This window comes from Rhea pennata, chromosome 1 (assembly GCF_028389875.1).
Source record: "Rhea pennata isolate bPtePen1 chromosome 1, bPtePen1.pri, whole genome shotgun sequence".
NCBI lineage: Eukaryota > Metazoa > Chordata > Aves > Rheiformes > Rheidae > Rhea > Rhea pennata.
In genome coordinates, this window is record NC_084663.1 from 92,936,141 (window position 1) to 92,953,240 (window position 17,100).

Sequence of the window (17,100 nt, forward strand, 5' to 3'; positions counted from 1 at the left end):
TCTTTTCATCCCAACCGGTCAGGTGGGCAGTCCAAACTGCAGCTCCCAGCTCTCGCTCCCGGCTCCCAAACAGCTTTTATTTTATTTTATTTTACTTCCCCCCCCGCCTTTCCCCCACAGAGAAGCAAAGCCTGGTTGCTTTCCCCGGCTCCCGGAGCCGGGACTGGGGCGGGCGGGGCGGGGGGCGGGCTGCGGGGAGGAGGGATCCGCCGGGGCCGCCCCACAGCACCAGGAGGCAGCGGCCGGGCCGGGCCAGGCCGGGCCGAGCCGAGCCGAGCCGAGCTGAACCGAGCCGAGCCGAGCCTGGCGGCGACGGCGGCGGTGGGAGCAGCCCCGGGAGCCTCCCTGCGCGGCGACGGCGGCGCCACAGCCCGGCGGGGCGGGTAAGTGCCCACCGCTGCCCCCCGGGGGATCCCGGGCTCCCTCGACCCGCACCTCGACCCACACCCCGCGCCCTGCAGCCGGACCTGCACCCCAACCCACACCCGGACCCTGCTCCCAGACCCCACGCTTGCACTCTGCATGCTGCACTCAGACCTGCACCCATACCGCGCATCCGTACGGGACCTGCAACCCCCACCTGGACCCGCACTCAGACCCACACCTGCACCCTGCATGGGCGCCCAGCATCTCCAGCCCTCCAAAGCTGCAGCTAGTGGGAGGAGTGGTACTCTCCCTCTCCAGGGTCTCCTGACCCTGCTGCAGCCCCACTACCTTGCTTTCCTGGTATCCCAGTACACCAGTTTCCCAGTACCCTGGTATCCTGCTATCCCAGTATGCAGATACCCCATACCCTGCTACCCCCCACCCAGTCCAGCTGTGTTACCCCACTGCACCCCTTGTGAGGGGGAGGAAACTGGGGACAGGAGGACCTGGCAGGGCTGAGCATGGGGAGCCGGAACAGATCAAGGTCAGGGAGATGTCTCACTGAGTGTCTAAAATAGCACTTTCAGGTGTGAGGGGCAGGAGACGAGGGAAAAACCACAAACTGTGCGGTGCGGTGCCCTAAGCCTTTTGGTTATATTGTGTGTGCTCCTGCGTTTATTCACTGCCATGGCTTTGCTTACCATATAGGCAGCAGCTTAAAGTACTTTTTTTCTGATGCTACTGAACTGGCCTTTCATGGCCCCAGAGAATTCGGATTTCCCAGAGCAGGAGTGTGCTGATGCATGGGTCACTGCAAAATGGGTTGCATCTTTGTGTGGCAGCAGCTGAACTGGTTTATAAAAGAACAGCTCTCGACCCGTCCGTAGTGCTCACACTATGGGAAGGTCTTCAGCACCCGTGGAAGGTTTAACATTTTTTTTTTTGGGGGGGGGGTAGGGGAGAGACAGGCAGAAGAAAGAGAGAGAAGGAGAGGCAAGCACAGACACTCTAAATGAAACACATGCCGTAGCAGATTGTTTTATCCCTGTCCAGAGGGATCTATGTTCACGGGACAGAGGAAAGTTCAGTTTCTGGCTCATTCAGCCCTTGGCATCTCACATCAGAGATACAAGTCAGCAGCGGCAAGCGATGGCGGTTGTAATGATGCATATATGCCAGGGCACTGGTGCAATTTATACCTGTTACACAGTGATAGTAGCACTGGTAAAGAGGGAAAATCAGATAAAAGGGATGAAATGTCACAGAACAATCCTGGGACAGCAGCCTTCATGTACCTGGAAAAAGCCATCCTCCCTCTAAACGGAGAAAGGATGGGATCCTGAGGACAACCACAGGTCCATTGGAAGAGAAGGAAATGTGGAGTACCCTGCATGCAACTCCTTTCATTATGTCATCCCAAATGGTAAGTCAATTTGCTCTTCATCACAGGAAGCATGTCTTCTGCCCAGGCATGGAAAACACAGAGCACAATATGGATAAAGTGGGGGCTGAGTTGATAGTCAAGCTTTGGCAAGCTAGGCAGGGCTGAAACTAAGCATTATTTGAACAGAAGGCCTGGGACAGAAACACATTGCGGGAAAACAGTAATTCAGTGGGTGGTGCTTACTGTAAGGCAGCCAGGGTTCGAGAGGCTACTTGAGAATCGCAGGTGCAGTCTCTCTGCCAGGCTGCTGAGCACTCAATTGGATGGGATTATTAAAGAGATTTCTGGTGAGGGAGAATCATAGAATCATAGAATCAGTAAGATTGGAAGGGGCCTCTGGAGATCATCTAGTCCAACACCCCTGCTCAGCAGGGTCACCTAGAGCATGGTAGACAGGGTTGCATCCAAGCGGGGCTTGAATATCTCCAGAGAAGGAGACTCCACAACCTCTCTGGGCAACCTGGTCCAGTGCTCTGTCACTCTCACAGTGAAGAAATTTCCCCTCACGTTGAGGCAGAACTTCCTGTGCTTCAATTTCTGCCCATTGCCTCTTGTCCTGTCACATGGAGGATGCTCCCCAGAAGAAAAGGTACTAGTTCCAAGTGTCTGGCTAAGCAGTAGTTCAGCATTAGATTTTCATAAGTGCTATGAACTGTTGTCTGCACTCTTCCCCAGTACAGCAGTGTGATGTCGGTGCAGGTTGAAATCACTGTTTCTTTCTTTATAGCTACGTTGGTTGGTAAAATGCATCTTTGAGACACAAGAGATGAAATCATGCCTTCTTCTCTTGGCTTAGACTTGGTGAAAAACAAAAGAAGCCAAACAAGACTTTAAACAAAAGCTCTGCCAACATATGGGCAGAAGAAAGACCCCTAGGTTTGGCCTATAACAGTGTCGTGAATGAAGTATGAAAGACATATGCCAGGTGCAAGAGGTGCTGTTCTCCAGAATTACTTATAGCTTTGATTTTCAGTCCTCCCTTTCTTTTTGCAGTGGCATCCCCATGGCGCTCTTCACCAGAGTCAGCAGTCACCTTAACACCACCAACTCCATCCCCTGTGAGGCAGATAATGCTACAGAGCACGACCTGCCGCACTCACGTGCCTACTATGCCCTCTGCTACTGCATCCTGATTTTGGCCATCATCTTTGGGAACCTGCTGGTCTGCTTGGCAGTTCTAAGGGAGCGTACCTTGCAAACCACAACAAACTACCTCGTGGTGAGCCTGGCAGTGGCAGACTTGCTGGTGGCCACTTTGGTGATGCCATGGGTGGTGTACCTGGAGGTGAGTACATCTCAGAAAGGATTAGCAGAGCTGACCTGTGGAATGGGTTCACTTGCATTGGTGCATACTCTCTGGATAGGCCAACTCTAGACTGAGGCTATGCCAAGTACTAGATAAAGGTCAGTCACATTTTCACCACCCAGCTACTCTAGGACACTTCTGGGGAGGGTGGCAGCCCACACTGTCACACAGGAGGCCTTTGTAGACCAGATACATGCAGGACAAACACACCATAATCCAACCCATCAGCAGATACCCTAAGCATAGCTCTTCTTGGCATAGCATAGACTCTTACAGCTTAAATGACAGCTGGGCGACAGCTGGTAATATAGACTGTCGGTCCTAATGTGCTAATACCCACTTTCATTTGTGCATCCTTGAAGCTGACTCTATCTGCCAGGAAGGTTTCTTGTGAGCACCACTATGCATCAGGAGTGGTAGGGGAGGCAAGGGAGTAGAAATATCTTACAGGAACATATCTTAGAGTCCAGATCAACCCCTGCTCCTGCTGGCCAGAAAACAGGCTAGAATAGTCAAATGCTCATCTCCTGTGGAGTTTAAGAGCTCCATGCAACATTCCCTGGGCAGGCTGACATAGATATGAAGAGCTTCCTCCAAAATCTCTTGAAGTCATATAAGCATTTTCACAATAACTTCAAAGTATTCATCACACCCTCAGGGTCATATTCTTCATTTGCCTGATCTTTGGACATTAGGCTGGCGTAAAAATGTACTGGAATGACTATGCACTGTATGAACAACACCATCAGATATAGGGCAGCAAAGATGAAATCCAAATTCCCCATGCACTGCAGCAAAATCCTGAATTACTGAAGCCACTCCTGGAGAAAACATTTTTACTGAAGTAAATCCATGAAGGTATGCTACAGCTGACATTTTTTTCATCACCATTTTTACACTAATTCAAGTAAATTGTAGATCTAGAAAAATCAGAGTGCCTGTCTATCAGCTTAAGCTTGCAGCTGAGCCCTAGTACCCAATTCTCATGCTAACAGAGACAGAACAAGCCTCTGAGCCATGACCTCTTTGAAGCCTCATACTCTTTCTATAAGGGGCAAACTGGAATCAGGCTGAAGAGCAGGTTAAATATTTTGTTGACAACTGCCCACCTTTGGCTGACCTCTTTCCTGCACAGCAAATCAGGAGCAGAGAGAGATTTTGCTATGTGCGTATGAACTGTGCAGCATATCGATAGGAAGCAGAACAATACAAGAAAATAGCAGTAAATGCCAGACCTCTTATGCGCATGCAAAGAGATCTGATCAGGTAGCAGGGGGCAGGCAGCGGCTGACAGCCCTCCTCTGCCACTGGAATATGCTGAAGAGCCAGCACAACTCTAAGCATTGGCACTGAGCACAGGCATTTCCTTTACGTTGATCCAAGTCACTCTCCTTAACCATGTCCATTTCAGCCTCTCAGTGAGACTGCAATTAAGAGAAGCTAGGGATCTGCTCTGTCTGTAAGCGTTATTAGTAAGGGCGTTGATGGTTAGTTCTGTCTGTAGAGCATCGCTGTGGAGTGAAAAAACAGAGCACCACGATACTGCATGTATGATCATGTTCCTGTTACAGACAGTAGCAACACTTAGACTAGTCTGTGTAGAACAGTCCTGGAGCTGGTCTGGAGTACAGCTGTATACAGCTCACTTACAGCTCACTCATTCTTAAGGGAATGGAAAGGGAAAGAAGAAAAGAAGGCAACAAAGAAGCAAAGAATGTTAAAAAGCAAGATACAAAAGGGACACATGCACACATACCCCTCACCTCAAATAAAGAATTAGGCTAAGGATTTTGATAGCAAAAAAGTCAAATTTTATTTCAGACTGCTCATACAAGAATATTGCATCACCTCAAGTGTCTTCCAAACATTAATAAAATAACATGTTTTGCATTGGAAAAGATTTACCATTGTGGAGATGGCAGAATTGAGGCACATCTGCCGAGCAGGCTCTGCCTCCATACAGTACCACGGGCACGGTTTGTGAGCATGATAGTAAGTCCACTCCCTAGTCATGTTTGGAGAAACATCCAAGATTCATTTCCATTTCTGGAGGAGAGAGAATCAAAGTGGCTGATCCAAGAGATGGCAGATCCACTAAAGCAAGAGGGAGAAGAACCACACCTCTGAAATGCCACTCCCAGCCCTGGACTTTAGGGCTGTAGCAATACTAAGATTTAAAAAGCAAACAAACAAAAAGTCCCCAAAGTTATTTAGTGTTTGCTGTTTTTTTATGGAATCCATGATGCTACAGATGAAGAAGAAATGGTATCACGCTTCAGTATGATATGGGCGTAGAAATTCACAAGCAATCATTCAGTCTCCAAAATCTTGTACAGTACCTATTTCTCTGCTGAATGTTTGTCAATTCAGACTGTTGAACTGGGTCATTATTTATGGAGAAGCTGAAGGTGGATGGATATCTTAAAGTTCACATGTGACATTTAAATCTTATGTGCTTTACACTTAGATTTTAGAGTCATCTATGGCCTGCACCTTCTCCATGATTATTTTGTTGTTGTTGTTGTTGTTATTAGTCATGCAGGCTAGGACTGTCTTTTTCTAAGATGTCTTTCGAGAAGGCTGTGCTAGATCAATCACAGGAACATTTTACAAGCTCAAAATCCTGGTCTCCAACTCATGGAATTCCTGGCACAAAATGCTATCAGCACAGTGCCTAGCAATCTTCTTGGGTCAAGGGGTACTTTCTGCCTTACCAGTACTATTTCCCCAGTTATTCACTGATCCCTGATGCTATGACTGGCACAGCTACTGAAGCCCACAGAAGTTTCTAAGACAGTAGTAATAGTCATCCTGCCCACTGGAGTTTGTTTAAATACCATCATTCCTTAGAGTCAACACATCATACATGGAGCAACACGACCTGTAACGTTCTTCTCGGTCTTCTCACAGCATTCAGTTCAGCCTCCAAAGGGGGAAAAAGCTTCTGAGGATAATTGTTACTGGTGTCCAGTCTGCAGCTCTGTTCAGAGCACTTGTGAGTAACGCTCTCTCCTCTTCTGTGGCTCTCAGGACGGATCAGCGAGACCTTCAACTCCTCTTTGAGTTCAAAAACTTCACTAGAGTACCATCAAAGTGAGCACAAATAACCGAGTTACTGCGGCTTAGCAGTTTCCTATTTGTCAGCTGGTCTGACAGCATGCAGGCTCTTAGTTACTTTTGCCATGCAAAAGTATAAGCAGTGATTTCACAGCTGCACGAAGCTAACAACATGCCAAAAAAGAAGGTTTACTTAACAACAAAATGTTAAGTGAACGTGCTTAGATGCACAATGACTTAGATGGCTGTCATCAGCTGATGCAATTTTCTATTCAAATTTTATTCATTTCTACCCATGGACACCTAAATGTGGCAACATTGTAGAAATATGATTTACAGAGATTTTTCTGTTTATTTTTAAGGGTCCAGGAGAGGTGTCAATTTACATAAGTTTGTGAATGCAAATAGTTTTTTTAATTGGAAGACCTCCTAAAGTGTTGGAAAGCTAAATATAACAATACTGCAATCTTGTGGATAAAGCAGTCTGGTCATCAAGCAAGATGATGAGGTGAGATCCTGACTTGAATAGTCTATGGGGAGCTTTACCATTGTCTTTGATAGAACCAGGATTTCATCCTGGACTCTGTTCCCTGTTCTGCAGCACACATGATGTGTGGTAATGAGAGATTGTATTAGCTCATCTGTCTGTGCTTTGGTCTTATCAACAGTAAGAGGAGAATAATGTTTGACCATCCACCTCACCCAGGCAGTTGTGTGGATTCATTCAATTGATACTTGTGATGTGCTTTGAGATTGCTGAATAAAAGGCAGCCGAGGGATGAAGAATAGATATCCTGCCATCATATGAAAATCAGGAATGCACACTGGCAAGTTCTAGCTTCTGTAACAAAGAAGAGGAGCACAGAGCAAGAAAAGAAAGAGTAGGAATAGAATTACAAAATATGAACATGACCTATATTAAAAAAAAAAAAAAAAAAAAAAAAAAAAAAAAAGCCTTCAAGCCTTTTGGAACAAATTTTAAATTCTCATACCCCCACAGGTAAATATTAACTACTTCACTGACTTCAACAGAGCTACTCTCCATTTTAGAAGTTCTAGCTGGTGGAAACGAGGATGGGTTTTAAACTTAATGCTATGATCTGTCAAACATCCTCCTAATTCAAGCTATGGCTTAGTATGCAGAGGGTGTGATCTGAATGCATCCTCCTGAGAGGGCTCACTTCAGAGCCATCCCCACCAACACCTTTTTTCAGTTTTAATGGTTCGTATTCCCAGAGTGTGTCTTTGGGCTTAGTGTTAGACTGCATTGAGGACCTTGGATGCTCCCCCACTTAACTGCTTTCACATCTGCTGGGTCAGTGGCAGCTGCCTTTTATACAAACACCTTGCACGAACTCCTGGAGAAATACTCCTCAGACTTTACAGATCACACAAATACACATTGCACTGAATTCTGCCACTAACTACAAAGCCACCCTTTACTGCATCGCATTGCAAAGGTTTTCAGCACTTATAATTTGGGGTTACTTTCAGATGGCAAGCAGGCCTCAAAATCTGCAACTAAAACAAAAATGGTGTGGGATTTCTTTAAACACTAAACAGAACCTACTTATTGAGTTCCCTGATTTTGGCAGAGGCAGCCTTCAATTTGCACACCTTCTGGCCCACATAATTGCACAAAAAAGCTCTCAGGGATCTTTTTGTTTTCATAAAAAAAAAATAAAAAGCCCCCAAAGTATCAGAGTACTCACGATGAAAGCACAGTTCCATACTGCATTTTGCGAGCCCATTCCTATTGCTCTCTCGTGCACTGCTCCACAGTCACTCAGGGTCAAGGGGGTCTCATGGAAGCCTGCTTCATTCAGTACCTGACTTCTAACACAAGCTTTTCCATAGCAGCTGGGTCCAAAGGAGAAATCTCCTAAAGACACAGCTCACTTCAGCAAGTTTCTTTGCCCATTTGTGGGAATGCTGTCACAGAAACAATCAGAAACATTTAAATTCCTCATGATTATTTATTAATGAACCCTGAAAGGAATCTATGCAGAGAATGAATTTTTCACTTACGCGAGTGAATTGGAGACGTGTCTCTCTGCAGGCTGCTGCAGCCTTTCTAGGCACCGACACTTGCCACAGGGTTGACCTTACCAGCAAAGCTAAATCATGGCCCTGTCTCCAGCCTGACCTGGTATGAGTCTTTGAGTATCTAGCCTTTGTGTTAGGAAAGGTAGATGACCTAAGCTAAGGGACCAGGTAGGTAATGTAGCTTGGGTAGGGGAGGAAGAGAGGAGGAGCATGCTATCACCTACCCACTATAGGGGAAACAATCTATAAGAAGCTGTTTCACCTCTGATGGCTTACCAGCTTTTCACTCGCCTGAGGGGTCCCTGAGGGAGCTGGAACACATTCAGAGGATAACTCAAGCAGGAAGGGACCTTGGGAGGTTTCTAGTCCACCCCCCTGCTCAAAGTAGGATCAGCTGAGGTCAGACCGGGCTGCTTAAGGCTTTATCTAGTTCGGTCTGGAAAACCTCCAAGGATGGAGCCTGCACAGCCTCGCTGGGCAACTGGCTCCACCATCTTACTGTCCTCACGTCCAGAAAGCTTTTCTTTGTATCCAGTCTGAACCTTGTGGTTTCACCTTATGCCTGTTTCCTCTTGTCCTCCCACCGTGCACTGCTGTGAAGAACCTGGCACCGTCTTTCTTAGTAACCTCTGCACAGGTCCTGGGGAGCTGCTGTTAGGTGCCCCCGAAGCCTCCTCTTCTCCTGGCTGAACATACCCCATTCGTCAGTCTTTCTCACAATGCAAGTGCTCCAGCCCCCAGTGGTCATCCACTGGACTTGCTCCAATTTATTGATGTCTTTCCTGTGCTGGATGGTCCAAAACTGGACACTATACGCAAGACGTGGTTTAGATGTTAGTAGAGAGAATGCAAGCTAGTATCGGTTTCTGATAAATTCCCAGGATCCAACTCCAAGAGCAAGATCTGCAGGGTCTGGAGGCTGAAATTGTGCCTCCTACACAAGGCAGGCAGAACCACTCTCTCAAAGTAAGGATTCCACCCCCCACTTCTCCCCTCTGTGGCCCCCTCTTTTCCAACCAGCACAGTACTCGATTCGTTTGCTGTACTCATCCAAGGGGCTCACCTGCTGGCGGGGAGGCTGCCTCCTTGTTCATCTCCGATAGAGAGGAGGTGCTCAGGCAGACCATCTTTCTCAGGGTCAGGCTGTCATTCCAGCCTCTGGGAGGGCCGATACATTCATAGCAATACCACACAGTGCTTGGAATATGTTGTTTTCCACTGAGAAGGTCACTGTCAAGAACTTGATGGCTGGGCCAAAAATATATTTCTCTATCATAAGTACTGGCCACAGCTGAGATTTCATAATCACATAATTTATTCAAAACAACCACAACAAAGGCTAGGGATGGTAGTAAACCAAAACCTTCACCTGAATACCTTGTGAGTTCTCATTCAGATCTCATCATCAAAATCTGTAACCAAGGTAAAAGAATCCAAATAAAGTTCTGGAGAAGTCTTTGGTCTCAGTTCTGTATTTCATACATATATGCATAAAAGTTGCAGCACTTTCCCAGCTTACTGGCTGCAAAAGAACTCCAGCAGCCAAGCTGAGGAACACTTCTAGCCCTTAGATTTTTCTGAGATAATCCTTAAACAAGCAATACATATGGTGATATAATATTTAGTTCACTTTATCATGCTAGGTCATAAAGGCAGAGCTGCTACGTGTTTCTTAACCTTGACTCCATTTTTAAGAGTAAATAAGATTTTCTGTGACCTCCTTCTGTGTGATACTGAGCACAACATAGGCTCCTTAGTTTTTCCCTAGGCACATCACAGTGAATTTGAATATACTGTAAACATTTGTCTAGCTACAGAGATGCTTGAAGGAGAGCACTTCCTAATATATAACATATCAGCACTCCATGCTGAACAAGGCTGACAGTTTTGTGATTGCTGGCACAGGTGACTGGAGGAGTCTGGACTTTCAGCCGTATCTGCTGCGATATCTTCGTCACCATGGATGTAATGATGTGCACAGCCAGCATTTTAAACCTCTGTGCTATCAGCATTGACAGGTGAGAGCCAGCAGCAAAAACAGGAATAATCTGGTGGGGGGTAGGCCCTGCACCTAAGCATTGAAATGGCAACAAGGTGGGGTGCACACAGGCAACTTTGTGGTGTCTTCAGGAACATAAATATTCCTGCAAGTCTATTGCTACCACTACTGCTGTTACTATAGCTCTGCCCACCATGTGCAAGAACGCGTTTGCACTTAGGAAAGGAGCAGAGAGACACAAGTGAAAAAATTTCACCAATAGGTAGTGAACCACATCCACATGCTTTTTGAAGGTAGAAACTAGAGATGGTAATCTAATTCCCATTGACTCTCAGAAAGAGTTTCACCTTCTGAAGATCTCTTTCACAAAGTTTTAATAAAGTTTGGTTTTTTTTGCAGAGGGCATGGTAAAGATTATCGAGGCATACTCTTCTGCCTTGCCTTGTTATGCCTCTGTATCATAAAACTGAGCAGATGGTGGGCAACACTGAGGGCTGGAGGATAAGGAGAAGCACTATCAAGGCAAGACCTTGGCACGTGTGGTACTTTTAGGACCTCAACTTCCTGCTAGCAGGGGGAGTGGGGGAAGGAAAGACCACTGCATTTTGCATCTTTATAATACACAGTTCAAGGGTAGCTATATAAAGAAACTTTTGGCAATGGCCTAGGCCAGTGTTTCTTCAGGGGAGTCTTTTCCCCATTTTAGTAGGTCCTGTCTATGGGGAGCAGCCACTGGGCGATGCTCAAAACTAGACCTCCTGTGCCTTTCTAATCATGATCTTGCTTAGCTGTATCCTCTGGGCACCCGAGCTGGTGAGGACACCAGAAACATGCCTGCAGGCAATCAGTCTTCTGGCCATCAGTGCAGCTGACACCAGAGAGGGCAACTGAGGCAGAGAGAGCAGCAGTCTGTGTTTGCTCCAGAGACTGCTCTTTCCCAGCAGTGCACCTATAACCTTAGGGGCTTGAGGTACAGTTTTGTGGAGTTTCTAGATCTCTCTGGTATGCCATATCTTGTATCTTCACAATACCAGCAGTTCTGCAAAGTGTTTTTCCCAGTGCTGCTAATTAACTCTGATTTTCTCTACTCCTTCGCCTGTACCCTCCACTTACCATTATTATGAATTGCTGATCTCCTCATTTGATCTCCTTTTCTCCTTTCCTCTTTCATCTCTTCACCACTTCCACGATCACGTTCCTTATGTGGCTCTTGCTCCCCTCTTTCAAAAACTGGTCTTCTTCCTCTTCTTCTGCATGCTTCCCCTCCATTCTCACCTCTCCTGTTTCTGGAGCCGGTTTGGTCCACAGATACACTGCAGTGGTGAGACCAGTTCAGTACCAGTACAACACCGGGCAGAGCTCATGCAGGAGGGTCTCTCTCATGATCGTGGTAGTCTGGATGCTGGCGTTCGCAGTGTCATGCCCTCTCCTCTTTGGATTCAATACTACAGGTAACCATGCCATCCAAAACAAGGAGCGGTTGGAAATGGAGGTGCCCTATACATGGTCAGGTTATTTAACATGGGTCCTGCCGACTTTTCAAGCTACAGAAAATTCCAGGGAACTGAAAAATACCCTGTTAAGGGAAAAGGAAATCTCCAGTGCTGAAGATGTGCTCTTCTATAAATTTGCCATTTGTTCAGACTGGCACTGACTATTGTTGTGGGGACAGACCTGCCTGCTTTGTTAGCAAGTCACTGCCCTTTGAAGTATCCTCATTTAGAAATCCCCCTAAATGATCACTCTGTACACAGAGAAATCTCCAAACATGCAGCACTTCCAACATACACACCAGAATTAGTGCAGTTAATCTTGCCAATACTGGCAGGTCCAGACACAAAATTTTAAGTAAGTCTGATGGGTAATGCACCAAGCAAGCCACTGTTCTAAACAGTGAGGATTGCATATTTTTTTGTGCTGCTTGCAAGAAATCTGCTCCCCATCTAATTTGCTCTGTGCTTCCTCACCTAATCCTTTGAGGAGAGTAATCAATTTAGCTTCATCCTTGGAAGTAGGCAGGTCTTTCTCCTTCTCCTCTGCTAGGGCAGCCTATCCTCCCTGAAAACAGAGGGACCAGCAAGCCTTCCTCCTACTGAGCCCCAAGCACAGGTACTATGCTACCTTGCATCTTCCGTGCAGTGCTCAATTTTAGGAGGAGCAGGGAAAAGTGCTGTTCCCTGCCACTGCTGCCTGGTCTAGACAGATGGGGATGTAGGCACGCATCAGCAGCTAGGCAGCCCAGAAACTGTCAGAGGAAGAGGGTGGCTCTCTGAGAAAGAATGGGAATAGAAGTGAAAGAAGAGGACAGTGCTGTTGGTCAGAAGAGCAGGCAGATATTGGGTTATGCTAGATGACCTTAGGCAAAGTGCATTTTAAGGACCAGTTAAATGAGTGGGCAGGCCACAGTATGATTTGCGACACCTGAGATAGGAGATGCTCGTACTCCTTGGGCTGCCTTTGTCCCCCAGCCACCTTTTGGCTTACTTTGCCTACACACCAGAGCCTCCTTGAGGACCTCGAAGCAGCTCAGTCGCTCCTATCTCTCTCTTCTCCTCCCCAGGGGATCCCAGTGTCTGTTCCATATCCAACCCTATTTTCATCATCTACTCTTCTTTGGTGTCCTTCTACCTTCCCTTCCTGGTGACCCTGCTGCTCTATGTCCGGATTTACCTCGTGCTAAGACAAAGACAAAAGAAGCGAATCCTCACTCGGCAGGGCAGCCACAGCGCCAGCACCAAACTCTCGTATACACACAAAGTAAGATCCACATGAGCACAGTAGGATCTGTCAGAAAGGACAGGGCATGCCTTACCTCCCCTCCTCAGGGGGTCAAAGCACAGAATGGAAACTGTAAAGGGGAAGGGCGTAGCATCTTATCATCCCATCCATGATGACATTTGAGTGCAGAAACTCCGGTTAAATCCTCTTCCAGTCCTCTAGAAAGAAGATAGCCCACGTGTGTCTCTGCCCTCTAGAAGCAGGCCACTAGAAAAGGGGCACAGACTACATCAATGTTTCTTCAGAGCTGTGCTTTCTCAGTCATATGCAGAAGTTTGGCCAATTTCTTCATTTACTGATTTTTCACCCTATGAAGTTTCATTCTCAGAGTTTTGCAGATCCTAGGTTATTAATAAAAATCTCTTAATCTCACTGATTTAAAAGGTCAAAATGCTCATGATGCGTGAAAGTATTTGTTTCACTGACTTTTCCAAATGAAATATCTGTGACCATGGGAAATGGGCACAATGGGGTCCCCTGGGTCACACGTATCTGTAATCCCGCTTGTTTTACCCATTTTTTTCACAGTGAAGCTGCATTTTAAAAGAGTGATGATGTTGAGGAGAACAGGGACCACATCTGTGGCCAACACAAAACAGAAGTAAAAGGTTAGCGGAGTGAGAGTTTCAGCTCTCGTTGTCCTGATGCTTCTCCTTGGAGAGATCAAGGCAGACAGTTTCCAGGTTCTGATTCACCTCTCTAATAAACCAAAGTCAGCCCCAATCCCTGGATTTTGCACCAGCTCCAGAGGGTAGTATTGACACCTAAGAAGTGAGTGAGGCAAAGGATAACTCCTAAAACTCTCCTCTTTGTCCTTTGCCCTAGCAAATGGCTTGGATGGTTCCCAGCTGCTCTGTGGCATCCTTTTCTTGCAGGAACACACCGAAAGAAAAGCTTTTCCCAACAGATGTGGAGGCACGTTTTCACCTTGTCTCCCATTCAAATGCCCCAGCCAGGAGACGTCTACCAAAAGGAAGTTGCTGGCTGTCATCAGCATGCAGCGGTACTGCAGCTTCTGCCGAGAGGCATCTTTCACCCAGACATCAGGAGCACAACACAATAGGCTGAAAGAGAGGAGAAAGAACAGGAAGATAGGGCTGGAGGTACAGACACTCGGCAACGGCAAAACGATCAGCTCTTTGAGGCCAGTGCATCAGCCATCCCGGCTGATCCAGCTTCGAGAGAGAAAGGCCACACAGACGCTCGCTGTTGTCCTGGGTGAGTGAGAACTTCTCTGTCTAACAGGGTGCAAGGGGTGATGTCTTGGGACTTGTAAGTACAGGAATCTCTCCTAAGACAATATGGAGATTAAAAAAAGGCAAGGCCCAGCCTTCAGCTATCACTGCTCCACAAACTCACAAGGGACAGGGATGGGACATTTAGGAATCTAAGGTAACACAAAAGCTAAGAGCCAAGTGCATCGGTCTTTTATTCTGCTATATTTTGTTACTCTCTTGTTTTAAATCAGTGGCCAACAAGCCCTCTGAGGTAGCAACAGCCAACACCTTCTATTTCTCTTTTTCTCTGGTATTTTAGTGAGCGATGTATTATTATGAGGCCGGAACTGTCTTAGGTTTCCACACACGTACCTGCACAAGCTCTTAACTCCACTTATGGAAGGGGAAACTGAGGCACAGAGCAGCAGGGGAACTAGGTCATAGAGGTGGATGGAGAACCCAGGAGCCCAGAGTCCCAATTACCTGTCATGGCCACCAGATACGCTGCTTCCCTTAATTAGCTCAGTAGTAGCAGGGAGATAACGCAGCCCTTATCATAACTTACTAAAAAGGCTAAAAAGGCAGTAGCCTTTCCTTCTAAGCTGTGGCCACTTGCTGCTGTCTGTCTCCAGGTCACATTTCTGTCCTCCTGAAGCTCTGTTAATTCACATAACTGATCCTAAGGAGGCCTGTGCTCTTGTAAAATCCCTCTGCATCAGATCAAGTTTACTTCATCTACGGTGTTTACCAGGTGCAGACAAGTGCACAGTAGGCTGCATAGAAGTGACAAGAGGATGGAGGAAGAGGACATAGGTGCGGGCCTTTTTCCGAGTGGTAAATTCTCTAAAATATCTAAAATGGGTTGTTTTCTATCCTCTTTAAACTCAGGGGCATTCATAGTCTGCTGGCTGCCGTTCTTCTTGATTCACATCCTGAACGCCCACTGCCCCTCCTGCCACGTGCCCCCAGCACTCTACAGTGCCAGCACCTGGCTTGGTTATGTGAACAGCGCCCTTAACCCCATCATCTACACAACCTTCAACACTGACTTCCGCAAAGCCTTCCTCAAGATCCTCTGCTGCTGATCATGGGGCTGGCACTGAGCTGCACTTGGTCTCCCCGTCTCCAGCAGGCTACAGTTCACAGCAGACTCTCGGACTTTGAATGAAGCATGGGCCTTTCACTTCTCCTGCCCTGTACAGTGTGCAACTTGCTACCTAATGCCCTCCCATCCCATGGCTGGGAGTGTGGACAACAGCCCGGTTTGTTTCATCTCTGCAATGATGTGACCAGACACGCTTGCCTGTGCCAGGGGTAGAAGGGCAGCGATAGACTGCTCCACAGCTCCTGTGCAACTCAGCTAAAGAATAGCCACTGTTAGTGTGGAGCTCCCCTCCACTGTGAGCAGTGGACATTGGCATGACACGGTCGCTTCAGAGAGTCAGGTACTTCCACGTGCGAGAACGCACCCTGCCTGCATGACTGTCTTCACTCGCGGAGTCCCAGAGCTCCTGCTTAAGAATACAAGTACTCTCTTCTTCTCTCTTCTTCTGGGGAGAGCAGGATAGAAGACAGAGACAAAGCAGCAAGCTCAGCAGCACGCACCTGAGAGGCTCTACAAGACAAATCTAGATGTGCAGTGGAGGATCAGTTACCACAGTGCACCATTCCTGGTAAATGCCAGGCCCTTGACAAGCTCTCAGAGGAACCAAATGGACAGCAGTTCTCATCTCCACACACACCTGTTCTGGGAACTCATTTAACCTCCCATTGCCAGAGTTTAGCCCACAGAAGGTGCCCACATGTGCAGCAGTCTTACTCAGAGGGTAAAACATGACCTCTTTGATAAGATGGGAGCAGGAGCCAAGGAAACAGATTTAGCACTGAAACTTAGAAAGGGAGCCCCGGTGGAGAAACTGTAACATCCCTGCTGTCTCCCTGAAAAAGTTTGCCCATGCAACTGGGATAGTTTCAGCACTTGAGGAAGTTTCTCCAAATGCAAGTGAAACACTCCCCTGTGCTGCCAACTTGTATTTTATTGTTCCTTGCAGGTAGAGAGGTGGTGACCTTCCCTTTGGTACATCATAGATCAGACTGCATGAGAAGTGCAGCACTCTGTCACAGGGAAGTGTCTCCTCTTTTCTTAACTCAAGGATCAGCATACATTGGCCACTGCTCAACTACCATACACTCAGTCATCTGCTGGGACCGCCAACTAACAAAATTTAAGATATCCCCAATTATGCCTGTAATAGGTTCAAACCTCTTTTTTTTCTACTGAGCGGGTAGGAGTTTGCATGTACTCTAACTGTCTTGAAACGTATTTGTGGTCTCTTTGGAATCGATCTCTGTCTGTGCTGTTCTCCTTGTCAAGAGCACTGCTAGGAAAGGATTTGTCCTGTCTTACCGGTATAATACCTGTCATTACAGCACACTGTTGAAGGGGAGCTGTTTCAATGAGCAACAGGGTGACTCCTGGGCACAGATGGACCCGTGACTCTCCCTGGCTCCGCTTGCTGCTGCCACCCTCAGCACACAGGGTGCCTGTAGGTCCTAATTCAGATCAGTTGGACAAATACAGTCCATCCATGCTCTTTTTCCACAGCAATACTTTCCACAGCAAGCCATCTCCAGTGGTTCCTGGATAAGAACACCAGACTAGTCCTGTCGTATTGTGTAAGTCGATCTCATCTGTGCTGTGCTGCACTGGCCTGTCTCAGGGCAGTCTGAAGCTCTTCTCCTCATATAGAAAAACCTGCTCTGGTACAGTCTTGACATATCTCATTTTCCCCACTCACTATACAGGATCCAGACTGACTTATCAGAGGCTCCAGGTCTCACTCCTAAGATTAGGTTTTGCTGTGCTGTTGGCATCACTTGTGACAGC

At 47.1% G+C, this 17,100-nt stretch overlaps 1 protein-coding gene across 1 annotated transcript; it reads left to right on the top strand.

Annotated features, from left to right (window-relative positions):
• Positions 1 to 2,813: 2,813 nt before the first annotated feature.
• Positions 2,814 to 15,298, top strand: DRD3 (dopamine receptor D3). Its single transcript, XM_062571945.1, has 6 exons — positions 2,814 to 3,095; positions 10,125 to 10,237; positions 11,527 to 11,669; positions 12,779 to 12,975; positions 13,872 to 14,214; positions 15,102 to 15,298. The coding sequence occupies exons 1-6, from the start codon at positions 2,814 to 2,816 to the stop codon at positions 15,296 to 15,298; spliced, it is 1,275 nt and encodes a 424-aa protein (XP_062427929.1).
• Positions 15,299 to 17,100: the final 1,802 nt, after the last annotated feature.

What these genes read in the sequence shown, in the direction of transcription:
- DRD3 (XM_062571945.1), top strand. Translation starts at nt 2,814, where the DNA reads ATGGCGCTCTTCACCAGAGTCAGCAGTCACCTTAACACCACCAACTCC. An exon ending in CTTTGGATTCAATACTACAG is followed by an intron (nt 11,670 to 12,778) that starts GTAACCATGCCA and finishes TCTCCTCCCCAG; the next exon opens with GGGATCCCAGTGTCTGTTCC. An exon ending in GACGCTCGCTGTTGTCCTGG is followed by an intron (nt 14,215 to 15,101) that starts GTGAGTGAGAAC and finishes CTTTAAACTCAG; the next exon opens with GGGCATTCATAGTCTGCTGG.